Consider the following 16,732-nt stretch of genomic DNA (forward strand, 5'->3'; position numbering starts at 1 on the left):
GTTTTTTTAAAAAATTCCATTTTCTGTTTTTAAGCTGTAGCCTAGTACTAAAAATACACAGTATACATAGTTGGTTTGAATGACATAGATGATAATAATAATGTATAATATTATTGTTGAAAAACAATAACAGATGACAGTATAAACATTTCGATAATCATTATTTTTTTCTTTTTGTAAAATTGTCTTAAGTAGTTGAATACCGACATTAATTTCTATTCAGGTTCAATAAAACAAATAAAGAATTTTATAACATAAATAAGAGAAACGTCCAAATCCAACACATAAATTGAGTAGTTAATTATATTTCTTTAATTGATTAAATATTGAAGTCTAACGAGTTGATTTTGTCAATTTATGAATCTACTATAGTGCATTATACAACTTACATTTATTTTTGTGTTTTAATTACATTTTTATCCGCTTATTTATGTTTTCTCATTGAAACTTATCTTACACTTATATAACACTTGTCGAGATATTCTTGCTTTTGTTTTTATTTTAGATCTACAGTAGGTATCAAAGTTTAAATACGATTAGCTCAATAATTGAGTTATTCATCGATCATTTATGGCAGACGTGCCCAATGCGTTTATAATGAAAAAGAATATATTATTTAATCGAGAGAGCGGAGTTTTTAGCCTTCAGTGCTTCAGCATAGGTTGATGTGTACCTACACTCTACCGCAAATTATAATTATATAAAAATATAAAAATAAAGGTTTAAAAGTTCGTCATATTATTTATTACATCAGTGATTTTATTAAGTTAACCCCTTAAGTGTATTCAATGGCGGCCAAAGCCGACGCGTTACCATAGCAACCGAACCGTCTTACTTATTATGGCGGCGTCGTTTGCAATGTTTACGTAAAATAAAGAGATAAACGATGAGGTATTTGCTTTCGTATCGAATTAAATGCCACAAGCTCATAAAGGCATAAAATGTTGCATCCGCAAGATAATTGAAATTTATATGGATTAATATAATACCTATAATATTCAAGACGGTATAGTTTCCTATGATGAAAATAATTATGTTTGTGTTTTTATATAATGTCTAACTTTGTATAGATATTATATTCACTTAAAAAGCATGTTTCATAAATTCAAATATTCATAAATGTCGTAGAAATATTCATTATACAATAATGTATATAGCATAAAATTACGTGTTATGTTAAGTATATTTTTAATAATACCTGAACACGAGCTTCAGTCAATTGAATTTTAGCTGCTAAATCTTCTCTTGTAAATACATCAGGGTAGTGAGTCTGAGCGAATGCCGTTTCCAGTTCTTCGAGCTAAAACAATAAGAATAAGAAACGTTTATTTTTATAATTTATTATAAGACAGTGTAATGCTTGTAACATAATTTAAAGATGTTTTGACTTACAAGTTTTATAAGAAAAAGTTCTAAAATGCGTTATTGCAATTTCATTCGAAATTATCAAAAAGCTATACGTATGTTAGATACCATAAGAAAACACGATTCCCCCAAGGTTATTGAATTAAAAATTAAGATAACATTATCTTTTTTGTTTGTTATAAATACGACTAGGTATATGTATTTTAATTTTAAAACTAAATCATAACAAGTGATAATACTTGTAAATTTTACATTTGTCTAATTTTTAACTGAAACGAACCATAAAACCATTATTAAGGATTATTATCCTTAGAATATAAAGTTTAATAAACCAAAAAGTATTTGTTAAGATTTCAAAACATTCATTAGCTCAACATTTTATATATTTTTGGGTGATTTCATATTTAAAAAAATAAATTTTCATAGCCACATATCCTCCTGAATTATTCCTTAAATTTTATAAACAATTTTAGTATCTATCCACATTCCACAACTAATATTATTTACTAAAATAAAAAGTTTGAATAAATATATATAATCAAAAACGAAAGTGGATATGCTTATCGAACATTCTTAGTTGTTACTGTTTACCTATTAAATATGTACTAAATTACTACTAATTAAAAATATTATTGTTTAGAACTGCGAATAATAAATATTTCAATTTATGAAAAGTATAACATAGTAATAAACTAAGAATGTATCGTATACATTATAACAACACAATGTAAATATTTTTGAGTAGAGTATAAAAAATTGTTTAAAAAAATAAAAATATATAAACATAAACATACGACATACCTGTTGTAGTGTAAATGTAGTTCGATTTCTTCTTTGTTTACGTCTAACAAATGAATCATCGTGAATTGCAGGATGATATGAATAACTAGTGTCTAAAATAGAACATGATTCGTGTATTTTAATTAATTATTATATATTTTATTATTAACATGATTGTTTATTAAGATTTAATAATATAATTTTATTAATAAATACGTTTCGATTTTAAATAGACAAAGCAACTAACTGTAGAACTGGTGTGCAATTGAAAAATTGATCAAAAAAATTATTATTATTTATTTTTAAGTATCTATTAAGGTTTAGAAAGAAAATTAAATGCATGAGTAATATTTAAATACACATTTAAACATAATATTTAAAAGATATCTATCATCCAACATTATTAATAGTGTTTGTAAAATACTAATACATACTTTTTTTAATAAAAAGTATAGATGACATTTTTTAATAATATTATGTTTATGAATCAAACTATAATTTTAGTATTTTCTTTAAAATAAATTTGGATCTGATTACACTACTATAAAAATACTTAATGATTATTGTACCTTCTGATTGAATATTGCTTTATTGCCTTAAAAATGTTTTAATATAACAAATAATTATTTTAAAACAAATCTACAGAAAATCTAAAAAAAATTCCTGCTATCGAATTTCAAATTGTTTAATATATTATATTATTAGCAATAATATTTTTTAAGGTTCAGTGTTAATTAAACTGCAGGTGTTTTAATTTTATTCGGATAATTATTTAACTACCTACAGATACAAACACATATTTTTTTTTATTTTTTTTAAATGAAATTAAGCTTCAATTTTTTTTATAAGTAAAGTGAAACGAATGACCGGATATAATTTACTATTTGTAATTTATAAATATCAAGGGATCGTGAAAACATTAGTTAGCTTGTAAATCAATGAACCTACCTACTCTCCCTTACTTATACTGTACGTGACTGATGGTGTAAAACTGAAAACGTAGTTAAAGGTTCGTCCCGCCCAGACAAAATTGGAGAAGGTGGGTTAGGGAAGAGGAATTGCAAAAGGGGCTGGGATGATGGTATCCCAGTAAAAGCTATCGTCGCCTAACAACGTTTAACTCCTAAGTGAATCATGGAACAAGACGCCGAGCAGGACCGAGAAGTCCCGAGGGACTTCGGGACGGATTCTATCCGGAATTTAATTAAGGAGGAATGAACCTAATTACGGTTCAAGAGTACCCGGGTGGGGGGGACAGTGGGTTTCCTTCAGGATTGCATTATGGAAATTTTCGTTAGCTGCGCCTTTGAAATATTCATACACAGCTCGGTCTGGCACCGGCGTAATGAGCCATAATGGTTTTTCGGCAAAGTGGTAGGTATATAGTACCTAAACATTGAAATTACCAATAGGGCGCTTGCGTAGATTCTATAGGATAATCAAATATAACTATATGCTTCCATGAAATTATTTATGATAACAAACTGATCAGGTTTATACGACATTTTGAAAATTACATTTTAAAGGTCGTTATTAATATTTTGTGGTTCCTAAGCAATAGTTGTTATAATGACATTTTATGATTATTATTAGTAATACAATTTTAATTAATAAATATTATTAGAGCAAAAATGAAATCGATACATATAATAATTTAAAAAAACTTAATATCATATTTTACAAATTACAAAATATATTTTTAGTTATATCTGGGTAGTTGATATTTCTAATTAATCATAAAAATGTGTTAATAAAATAGACAAAGTATATTTTATAATATATAGAATATAGATTCTCGGATTTTCATAATTTACTTTAAAATATAAACTTAATTTTTCAATAATTTTTTTTTTTTTTTTAGTGAACAAACGTTATACAATTAATGTATCATGTATGTTTAATATACTCGTTTCTCTTTGGATGGGTGCTATGTAAACATTGAATTGCCCATTAATATTTAGCCAAGGTTTCGATCAAAGTGTGTAGAAGGTCCCTAATTTCTGACCCTTCTATAACTACATAAACACTCGTGAACAGTGATGTACGTAATCTTATTTTTCACGTTCTATATATACTCCGTCTATGTACTTGTTCCCCAGTAGAAAAAAATCCCCTTCTCGGATATGACCTCAAAGCGTATATCATTGATTAATCACGTTACACTCCATCAGAACACCAGAAATACGAATCGAATCGGACGGGCCAGTGCTTAAATACAAATTGTTGGGCCGTCAGACAGATGGGCGCCAATTACCCAGCACTGTGGTCCATTATGTACTATACCAGCAACCGGCCTTGTTGACCCAAGGGACGGAAGAAATATAATAACTCTCGAACGTACACTATCGGGTTACGGTGGTTTTATTTTATTTTATTTATATTTATTATTATTACTTTTTATTTTTTTTATTTTTTTTTAATCGTACGCGAGGCATTTTGATATTATTTTAAAAGCACTGTATGTTTTTGGGATTTTTTTTTCTGTAAAATGGGAGTTATGTTTTTTTAAGAACAAGCAAATCGGCTTTAAAACCACCCGTTCTCTCCACGGAAATCGGCTTAAACCGAATTATAACATTACTAGTCACGACGTTGTGAACTCTTCCTGGGGACATGGGGTGCATGTAATACAAAAGTTTATCAATATAGCTTTTATTTTTCCATCTTTTATTCGCATACAAAAACCCGTGACTGACAATATTGCGGAACTTTTACGGAAATTCAAGCACCGTGAAAACAAGCTTTCGGAAATTGAAACTTAAATTTTTAACCACGTCGTGGATCTTTGAGCCCCTGCAGAAAACTTTCAAAACAAAGAATTAAGCCTCGTTATTATTATTGCAGCATACATAGGGACCCCGGTAATGGAGGATAATCCAGACTCATTATTCATGGAAAAATTTTCATTTCCGGAATTAAATTACCGGGTTATGCGGTCGCGTCTGTATAGTGTGTTTTTTAGAAGCAAAAAGATTATATTGAAGTTCGTTGTAAAATATTATTACATTGTTAAACCTTGATTTAATGCCGCTATTTTAATGCATTAAATTCACCATTGCCGTATGATATTATGGAATCGTATAATAAATGCAATTAAAAAAAATAAATTGAAGATACCATTTATAAGTATTAATATATATATATATATATAGGTATAGAAAAAAAATAATAGTTACATAATATACCTAAACATGAAAATATGATCTTGATCAAGAATATCAAAGCAGTGCAATTTACCTAACCTAACTTGTATTTAAACTTTAATTATATAATATATTATACAAATGTTCTGTTTGGTTTACACTCGTATTTTTACTCTTGACACACAGAGTACAATGAATACAATTTAAAAAATGTGTTTATGCAATAAAAATCTTGCCTACTTTATCGGTTCAATATGTAAAAATTAGGTTTCTAACCTAAGGCAAATACAATAAGTTTACGTACATTCGGTTCTCGTATTTTTATTTTTGATGATTATATTCAATTGTGATTAATACAATACAGCTTACGTTACTGTGAGATTAATACTTACATGGATGTGACGACGAAAACGGATAGTCGATTGATGGTATCCGTGTCGATGGTGTGGGGTGTAACGGGGGCGCTGGGCAATGATAGCAGAACATTCCGCCAGCTGCTCCTGAAAAATTAGAAAACAATGCATTTTTTAATTATTTTTTAATCACTGTTTTTTTTTTTTAACACGACGCACTTTACAAAGCGATGTTATATAAAATAATAATTCTCATAGTAAATAAACAAATATTAAATATCCCGCGGTATCTTAATGATTGTATAATTGTTACCCTCGACAAAACAAAAACAATTAACTTTCAGCTTATAGATTCGACTATGATATAATTATATTATACAACGAAAGTGATTAAGAGGACCCGTATGTGTTGTCCGCGTCTTAGGTCTTATAAACCAATATTAAAACATACAACACAACAAACTTGCATTTATAGTAAAACTGACGTTATGTTGTTACTTTGTTAGCTTTAATATTAAAGTGAACTGTCCTATCATCTAAGTTAAAAGTATAAGAAGATTATTCAGAAGATGCTTACTCACTACTTATTAATAATTGTCTCTGTCTTAAACTCAGTTAAGCGCACAACATTTAATATACTAATGTTGAAACAAGTTATAAGTAGATATTAAAATGATAATAGGTAAATAAAAATACTAATAAATCGATTTAAAATTAAAATATCGACAATTCCTACTTGAGAACTGCACTGATAATGTTATTGTCTTTAAGTTTGACAACATGTAAACTTACTCTTATATAAAAAATGGCAAAATCGTAAGAGGATATGAAACGTACATTTCAACATTTTTGTATGTAAGGCATTGTAAACAACAAATTCGCGTGTTCTTTGACCTTTTAATTAAAATTGATTTAGATACAGTCATCTTATTAGTTTACAGAATATGAAAAAGCACCGGCGAAACATGTAATTATAGGACATTTTCTTATGCTTAGAAATAAAAATTTACAAAAACTATTGTTTTTAAAGTATTTGTTTTAAAATATAATTGCATTACAACATTTTTAAAAAAATAGTATATTTCTATTTTTATAATTGATTTCAATCGTTACGTAACTTACATAGCAGGCGCATTGCACATAGCTATGTTAATAAGTACTAATATGATATTTGTTTTTTTATGTTCATACCGTAACACACAATGCTGATTGAAATAAATTGAATATCGGTTAGCCACATCTACAATCTACTACATATAGTACTAGCATATTATTATGCTATATATAGTAATAATTCGTTTTGTTCTCGCATTTAAAAATTTACTGAAACTTAAAGTTGACATTGTACTAATTAAGTAGGTTAATTTTTATATTTTGTTCTCGGAGATCGTATTTTATGTAAATTACTTAAATTATTAATTTAATTTGTCACAAATAATTATTGAAATTGTGTTCTGTATTATGTTTTTTAATGACTGCTGCCAAACGCTATTTAGTGGTTCGTGATAAAACCGGTTTCGGTCAGCTAAAAAATAAACATTTTATTATTTAGGTGAACCGCTTTTTATGTGTTTGCCAATATGATTTTTGCGAACATTCATATTGTTGTCAACACAACAGTGTCAGCATTAGCGGCCGTCCTACTTGCCCGTCGGCCTTCGTCGCTATATTAAATCAAATTCCAATAAAACTTAGACGTGCGTGTCGATTTGTTTTCCGCTTAATTAGGACGGATCCATTTAAATTAATTTAGCCAATTTATACGTCTGTTATCGTTTCCCTTATGCACTAATTAACCAACGTACAGGGCTAGTGTTAATTATTATTTGTAATATATGGGACCTAATAGAAACCCATCACCCGTATATTACAATTATTATACGAATACAATACGCCTTCCCCTCTAAAACTCCGCTTTTACCCTCCCCGCGACCACCACTCACCCATAAGTTGTAATACTTAAGCCGACCAGGGCCTAATTGAAATTAAAAGGGTACACACTATATATACCGTCCTCCCGTTGTTATTGCCCATTTAAATTAGTGCACACATAGACTATACACCGACTTCGTTAAATTAATTAAAAGACATCTATTTCGCAGATGTTAGAACGTGCAATTGCACAATCAACTGGTGCTTCCTACACGCGTATAGCGCATCAGAACCGTACTCACTTACTAAATCCACACGCTTTTCGCATTTATATATTATTCAGTTATACCTATGTACAAGGTGATCCATTTAAGTGTCTACAAGCATTTCAAAAAGTTTTAACTTTTTATGAAAATATTATTTTTACATAATATTATTGATTTCATTTTAAAACAACGTTTTTTTACAACTTTTACCGTTATCACCATTAAGGTTTTTACTTTTTTTTACTGATAACAGACATTTTTTATTTCCTACTTCTAAACAGGATTTTTTCAGAGTACTTATCGCCACATAATGATATAACATTCGAATGAGTATACAGTATACTGTATGCACGGCTAATTTTAGTTATAAGAAGGTACTCAAGGTTATATGAGCTGAGTAATGGGCCAAAATATTTCAGTATACTCCAAAGTGCTACTTTTCTCCGTTTATCTAATCATTACATACTTATAAATTATAACTAGTTAACTAACACAATAAAGTTACAGCGATAAACCCAAAAACCCATTGACTGTAAACATACACTATACAGTATACATATACATAATACATACTCGGTTTATAAAATTCGCGTATTAACATTTTTAACGTAAACTTATCCAATTAATAAATAAATTGTTTAATTGGTGAACATAATATATATTTGTCACTCGATGTGGGGTTCATTAGATACAGTCTCTATAACCGCAGTCCACTATTAAACAATTACGTAAATAATACAATGATCTAAATATTACATAATAATTTTCATATTGTTAATAACTATGCAATTATTTACGTAGATACAGACTATAGAATTTTGAAATTCTAACGGAAAAGAAAACGAGTAATAAGGTATATGGTAGTATAGTACAAAATATTCTATAGGTATAATAAATAATATTATACGTATTAATCTAAGATGGAGCATCTTGAAAGAATGCAGTTTATCAATTAATATAATGTCGTGGGTCAGTTCCGTTAAGTGCCAACTCATTGCTTACTTAAAATATGATAATAATATTACGTTATTGTCATTATCATCATAAACCTCATATCTTTCTTATACATTTCAACAAGACAAAGTAATAAAACATTATTATTTATTTGATTATTATTTTTTTTTTTTACAGAAGAACTGTGATTTTAATTTACCTCCCAATACAAGATAAAAAAATATCTGCAAGTTATATTTTTATTATCATTTGTTTGGATAAAGTATAAATAAAATAATTTTAGACATTGTCATCATAAAATCACATGCGTTTTGTCGGATTTATATGGGACGATGTACAAAATTGTACACGCAAGTTTTAATGAATGCAGAATGATTAAACAATTGATAAAATACAATATAAGAGAAAATTCATCAATAACATTTATAAATTAAAATTTATATCTAAGACAAACAATTATAGTTTTATAGTTACAACGAGAAAAACGTCAATACGTATAAATAAAATTTAGTTAAGTAAGTACTAATGTAACCAATATAATTTTAGCGAATACGAATGACAATAATCGATATAATTGGAATATCATATTACAATGGTCGATGTCGTATGATGTTTACAAAAAATACAAAGGTCATAGCGCGCCCGCTTTTTGGTTGCAAATAAATCAGTCCCAATTTAGGGGTTGTGGAAAGAAGGATATCTGTTACCAAAAGAGAGATATTATTTTAAACTCTCGTCCGCCGTGCCGACCATACTGTACTATATGATGTTTAATATACTATATGCAAAATATGTAGCTGGCAGGCCGGGATGTAAGAAATCTATAAGATGAGAAAATATTTCAGTAATTTTACATTAGAATCACGTTTAAAAATGTCATATATTCCAGAGACAACACACAATAATATTATGCGGATAAAAGTCTCGAAAATCGAAAAAATAATAATACCGAAATACCTATTTTATTGTCACCATAAGTTGTATACTTTGTGTTTCATAAACATTATTATTATTATTATTTAATATAAATGGTTAGATCTGTACGCGTAATATAAAATGCCCGTTCATATAATGTACATCTGTCATAGGTATCTAGAAAATTATCATAACCGACATTTTGTTTGGTTCTATAGGTATTTAGTATACACTATACAATTTCCATACAAAATTGGCTTTAAATGCTATAAAAGAATCGGGTAACAGAAAAAAGCTAGGATAAACTTGTAATGTGGAAAAAAAGTTTACAAAATGTATGTTTAAAAATACAAGTGGAGAAAGAAAATCAGTATGCCTTCGTTAAATTGTTTTGATTTTAATTTTAATTTTAAAAGCTTTTGATTGTATTTTATATTATAAATACACAAACGTGAATGTTTCCCATTTTATAAGCTTTTCACTGTAGTCTACTATTGTAATAATGTATTAACTAAAATTCAGCTATTATCACGAAACGAGCTTACTAACTGCTATACTATATTTTATCAATATAATTCACTTTTTTTTTATCGAGACTTATAATTCACCGGATTCGTACACAAACAATATCCAATATGATACGTAAGACGAGGGCGATATAATATCACACACATGTAACTATATATAAGTATTTATAGTGTAATAATAACGGTTTTGGCGTGTAGGCATCTAATCAAATAATAATATTATATAGATACATCAGAGTATCCGACACGATGTTTGTCGCAACGCCTGTTATACCGAGAAGCTACCGAGTACGTGACCGTCGTGCACAAGTCTCGGGGCTCCATCGCTCGTTAATGCTGTACAGGTACGACTCGCGCTGCGTGCGTATTATGTACGTATATATAAAAAGTCTGATCGGATTCTATAGGTGAATTATTATTGTCGTCACCCGTCTTCCCGATGACCGTTTCCTGTAGGTCTGTTTATATATATATATACCAGTAGTATGTGTACATTGTACAATAACGTTCGATTTTCAAACGAAGGTGCCGATTTGTACTTGATTGTGAGACTTTTGCACCGGATGCCAACAAAGGCACGTCATCTCGTTATTCGATATACTATATATATATATGTTTATAAACAAAGCGTTATAGCGTATTATTATATCATGTTGACGATTTAATCAAAATGCCTTTTTTATTTATCTTGCATACATATAGTTACTTACGTACGGTATGAGTGACTGCCGCAATGTTTTGTATTATAACGTTTTGTTTTTTGCGATGATTTCAACAGCTTCCACAGATTTAATTCGTACTTTGATCACGTTTTCTCTCTTTTTTTTTTTTTGCAACCATTGAACAAAACACCTGCTTCTTAATATTATGAATCGATCCAGCTAGTTTCGACTGTATTATATTATTATATTATACACGCGTTTGCTATTACAATAAGGTTGTCCGGTACCCAATCAAATGGCTATACCTTCGAATTTTTAATGTTTCGTATTTCATACGTGTAAATGTTAAATATTCATGTAAATAAATTTACCATTTAAGAAAAATATGTTTCTTTCTTTAGTATGCAAGGAATCACTCGTTGCAAAAAATTATGTCTACACAAGAGCGTTGCACGCGATTGCAATAGGTAGGTACTATAAGGTACCTAACGTTTTTTTATAAAAGTCAAAAATATTTTTTATTACCTCGTAAATTAATATTATATTATATTAAATTATATATTAATTTAATATTATAAATGAAATTATGTTTATTTTATATTAAGCTTTTATATTTAGGCTAATTAAGGATTTAAGATTATCATAATGATTTACAGTGATCAATGCGTTTTTATTGTTTTGATATATTAAGATAACATAATAGTGTATAAGATAGCTATACAGATGATTTGAAAAATTCAATTTTTCATCAAGTTTCAACTGTGGAGTAGGTAAATCAAATGATAAGAAAAATAATGCAAGTTAATTAAAGTGATATTTGAACTTTTGACTTATTAGTGTAGTTAAATTATAATAATAATTGTTATAAATGTTAAAAATAATAATATTATACTTTGTAATTTTTTCAATAATTCAAAATAGATAAAAAGGTTTCAATTACACAAATAAAATATGTTTAAATTATAAAGTTCAATTTATAAAACATAAAATAATATTTAAAAATTTTCATTAATTTTTGTAAAAGTTTACTATAATCATAGGCGGAGATTGGGGGGTGCTTGGGGGGACTTAGCCCCCCAAAAAAGATCAAAAGCCCCCCAAAATTATCAAACATTTTTCATAGTTTAAAATATTAAAAAAGGTACTTATTTTACAACGATTGACAAAATCTTGGAACTTTACAAAATATTTTTTTTCCCGAAATATTGTCAAAATAAATGTCAATATAATAATTATTATACCATAAAAATACTAAAATTTGAAGAAAGTCATTTTTATTGATCATTATCAAGTAAATCTTCAGTTTTTAGTTATAGTATAATATTATATTATAAATTAATAATTTTTAAAGTGCATAATATTATATAGTTAGTAATTCATATTTAGTAGTTGATGCATACTGAAGAGTGAAGACATGATAGATATTAGAGTGGGGGTGTGGGGGCAAAGCCCCCACGGCTTACTTTGCAAAACAATATTTAAGCCCCCCCTCAAATTTGATCAAATCTCCGCCTATGACTATAATATTAAATATTTGTAAAATGACTTTTTCATTGCACGTGACCGAGATCGAGTTGCAAATTATATTAAAATTTAACGAAATAAGTTTAAACCAAATTTTAGTAAAACGTTATGAAATTACTTTAGGATATTCATTGGTTTTAACAAGATAATAAAGTTTTAAATACCAATTTAATAATTCACCTAATACCAGTAATGCCTATTAAAAGCTACATCTATTAAATTAAATTATCATATAATATGAACATATTACGGATCTAAAATAAAAAGTCACTTTTAATATCAGAGAATCTTAATAATTTAAAACGCGTTTAATGCGTCTTTTCATTACTGCTTAATTGAACGTAATGTGTTATAATTAAACAAATGTCAATTTATACATGTAATGTCATTTAAACGTCAAGACTATTAGATGACGTCTATGGTTATAACACGAATCTTTTAAGACGATTCATAGCGTATAAATAAATTGACTTGATTATTACATAAGTACTTATTAATACAATAAATGTTCTCTTAAATTTAATACCTATATAAATAGTAATAATATACGTTAATGCATGCATAATAATATATTATATTAATATGATGAATGATAATTTTTTTTTTTTAATCATTTTATTAGACTAAATGCGAATTTAATTATTATTTTTAATAACGCTAAACTACTTCAAGTAATAAAATACAATTGATCTATTATGTATATTATTTTCAAATTAAATACGTCATTTAATATTATTGAATTTAAACTATTGCACGTCTGTGCTTTTGATTTGCTGAATTACATAGTATAGTAAACGTAATATGTCCTATATTTTCTTTTATATATATAACTACACAGAGGAGGCAAACTCTAAAACTTAATGTTTATTTCGTAACACGCCCAAATTATTAAATATTTTCCTGAAGTCTACAATCGCCGTCGGTACGAATTTGTATTACATAATACGTATACCTGCGATGTATACTCGTATATTTAGTTTTTATGACAAATCTGAATAAAAATGACCAAATTATTATGTGTATTTGTTCGATAAACATAAAAATCGGACTCGCATTATGTGCGGATTGCGGAAATGAAACGCCGAATGAATTTTCCGCGCGGCAAAGACATCAACAAAGTGCTCGAGTACGATTAAAACCCGCACGGTGTTTGTCGTCACCGGCGGAAAAATCCGGTCGAACGGGATTTTCAGCGGTGATTTGCGAAAGCACCGCGCGCCGGATGAAAAGTCGTATTACAAAAGTCAAAGCGAGTACGTCGCACACAATGATTATTATACGTAATGCGTATAATGCATATAAACAAACGATGACTTACCCTTGCTCAGAAAAGGTTTAATTTTTGATGGATCGTTTTCCCTCCGCGCCGTAGTGGTGTGTCGGCGGCGCCGCCGGTGGGTACGGTGCGGGGGACGTGATTGCCGGCGTGACGCGATAACAGACCACCGGAAAGGACTAGAAGTACAACTTCTTCGGGACGACGCGGACCGGTCGTAGGTATATATCGCGGAGGACTATCGCCGGATCCTGGCAGTAGAAGTATATACCGCGGGACAGAGGAGACGACCGGGACTCACTGTACAATAATATAATATAGATTCGATACGCGAACGGAAAAAAATAAATAAATAAACAAATAATAATAATTTTGTCGGATCGTCTCTGCCCAGTGAGATTGAACGGCGGGCGCCTGTGACGAGCGGAGACCGATCGGTGTGCAGTGCGGTGTTGCGCGTAGTATTATGTGGGTACACGACGAGCGACGCCGGCGATCCTGGATCCCGTTGTCGTCGGGACTGATAAGGAAGCGTGTGTGGCACACCGCCGCTCGGTCCCGCCGGCCGCTTCGGCGGACGTCGAAAGGCCGCGCGCGCGTCCCGGTGGGCGTGGTCCGCGGCGGTCCCTTCGGCGAGATACCGCGGGCAGGCACCGCAGCACCCGCCCACGTCACCGCCGCAGGCCCTCCGGCCCGCACGCCGCCCGCCGCGCGCGCGGACACCGACACCGCCGCCGCCGCCGCCGCCGCCGACGCCTCGCTGCGGCAGCAGTAACCTCTCTCGTGAATGCGATCATTATCGAATTATTCATAATTTACTATAATATAATGTGTTATTAATAATTAATATATTATTTAGAAATATTATGTGTATAATATATCGTCGCGGACGTCTCGTTTTAATTGTTATTATATAATGAAACGCGCTCACGTGATATTATTATATAAGATGCAATCGGTATCGTCCAATCGTTCGGAATTATATCGAGTATATTATTATAATATATTGATTTAAAGAATTTTTAAATAAATACCGTAATGAATATTATAATATGGTGTTTTTAAATCATTGCAATTTGTTGCGCTGCTCGAAAATGCACTCCCTTTCCCCCCGCCGCCGCCGTATTCGTACAAACTTTTCGGATAATTTTTTTTAATGATTTTGATGTATCTAATACGAAATTTGAAAGAGTATCTATAGTTTTCCGCCGCAGTTATATTAAAATATTTATATTGACGATAATATCGTTGTAATCCTACAAATTTGTTTTTCGAAAATTATAAATATTGTTACATTAATATGAACCATATCAGTAAAGGTACATAAATACATAGGTAATAAAATATTGTCATAGCCCTTATAATATCTTTTCCAAACCCATTAACAGATTATCACGAATCCTCTTAGTAATCAAAGCTAAGTAACTTAAAAAATACTGGTTTAAATTTAAATTTTGATATGTACTTACGTCAACATTTTGAGAAGAAATCCGCTAAATAATTTACAGTAGAAACAGTATTGGGGAAAGCGGGGCAACACTATTAACTACTACTAACACAGTAACACTACTACTAACTTCTAAGCACTGCAGAACTTACAACATTTTAAGAGTTGAAATTTGATCGCGTAAATTACAAATATTGTTAACTTCAATAATATTTACCTAAGTAAATAAAAAAAAATTTTGACATCAACTAAAACATTTTTTTATTTCAATTAATTTTTCGTAATTTGAAACAATTTTCGTGCACATCAAACAAAATGATGTATAACTATTAAAAATTATAATATGTGAAAAAAAAAGTGATAATACATATATTTTTTGATTCTAATCAAATCTATGAATTTTAGCGGGAATTGATTTGAATTGAGGTTAATTATTGTTGTCGATAATAATAAACATATGGTCATGGATTAATAAACATCAATAATTTTTTTCTATCATGACTTAATGTTCAGAATATCTTATGTTTGATAAGGTTTTTCCTCTAGTACGGAACTACTCCGCTTTTCTTACACATTTTAAAATCAGAAGTTTATATCATATTGAAACTCTCTTAAAGTAGAACTTAAAATTTGAAAAATTTGAACATACAAACTTCAAGTAACGTAACAATTCCAAAAATCACATTTTAAAAAACTGCATTATTGAAGAAAAAAGGGGTGAATAGTGAATACGCTTGGTGAATCATCCTTCATAATAGCCAATAGGTAATATTTTATCCATTTGTATATATAGTGACCGAATAATATAGTTATTACAGTAAGTATTCGTTAAATATTATCGGTCGCATCAGCGTGATTACTGGTGTAATCAATAACAATATAGTTAGTTTTTCATTATTAGATAATATTGATTTAAATTCAATAAAATTAACCGTACAAAATATACGGCCTTCTATGATGAACCCAAGTCACTTACTATTTCTTAAAATTATTTATTAATTTGTATGTACATTTATTTCTTCATTTTTCGTTATATTTAATATGTCCATACATGTACTAAGTTTAAATTAAATAATAATAAGCATTTTTTGGTTATACTAATTCATTAATAATATGTATATTTAGATTATAATTAATCGTTTATAAATAAATACGTTTTGGGCAATAACGACGTATTTTTAACAGTTCCTTGACCGTCGTTGTCGATGATATACCGACTGTATTATAACCTTAGCCACCCCTCGATCAAGTCCAGTATCGTTTATAATAATATTAGACAAAATAAGCATATTATAATAATATCCGCCCATTTAAGTCGTAGGGACGCGTGAATACCGCACTGCTTCAGCTGCATACCCCCGGGGAGTGGGGACATTATATTACGTCTATATTGCTACAGTCTGCAGGGAACTTTAAGTTATTTATAATATTTTTTTTCTATATTAGATCCAAAATAATAATCCTTTGTCGGCTATATCGACTAGATATCGTCATATGACATAAATACTAACGATTTTTTGGCTATTAACTTGAATACAAAAATGGTATGATGATCGTGAAACGTACGTGGAGAAAACGATCGTTTTTCTGTAAGACTTACTATTTACCGCTTAATAGGTACATCATCAATCATTATACTAATTTGCTT

General features: G+C 29.6%; 2 protein-coding genes across 4 annotated transcripts in view; one reads left to right on the top strand and one right to left on the bottom strand.

Moving 5' to 3' along the window:
• Positions 1–16,732, bottom strand: part of LOC114131007 (paired mesoderm homeobox protein 2B) — a 69,507-nt gene that overhangs the window by 29,259 nt on the left and 23,516 nt on the right. Inside the window, exons 1-4 of one of the 3 annotated variants that reach the window (XM_027996125.2) lie at positions 15,107–15,304; positions 5,681–5,788; positions 2,167–2,258; positions 1,199–1,300 (exon numbers count right to left, since the gene is read on the bottom strand). In XM_027996125.2, coding sequence (XP_027851926.2) covers positions 1,199–1,300; positions 2,167–2,258; positions 5,681–5,774 — 288 coding nt within the window. In that variant the 5' untranslated portion in view covers positions 5,775–5,788; positions 15,107–15,304. Of the gene's footprint in view, positions 1–1,198; positions 1,301–2,166; positions 2,259–5,680; positions 5,789–13,679; positions 14,180–15,106; positions 15,305–16,732 lie in introns of those variants that run through there. The other 2 variants (XM_027996124.2, XM_050202833.1) reach the window with 2 other exon arrangements.
• The window catches only part of LOC114124896 (cGMP-dependent protein kinase, isozyme 2 forms cD4/T1/T3A/T3B), a 166,154-nt gene that overhangs the window by 19,211 nt on the left and 130,211 nt on the right, over positions 1–16,732 (top strand). The gene's annotated exons all lie outside the window — the stretch shown is intronic.

Source organism: Aphis gossypii, chromosome 3, assembly GCF_020184175.1.
Source record: "Aphis gossypii isolate Hap1 chromosome 3, ASM2018417v2, whole genome shotgun sequence".
In the NCBI taxonomy this organism is placed as follows: Eukaryota; Metazoa; Arthropoda; class Insecta; order Hemiptera; family Aphididae; genus Aphis; species Aphis gossypii.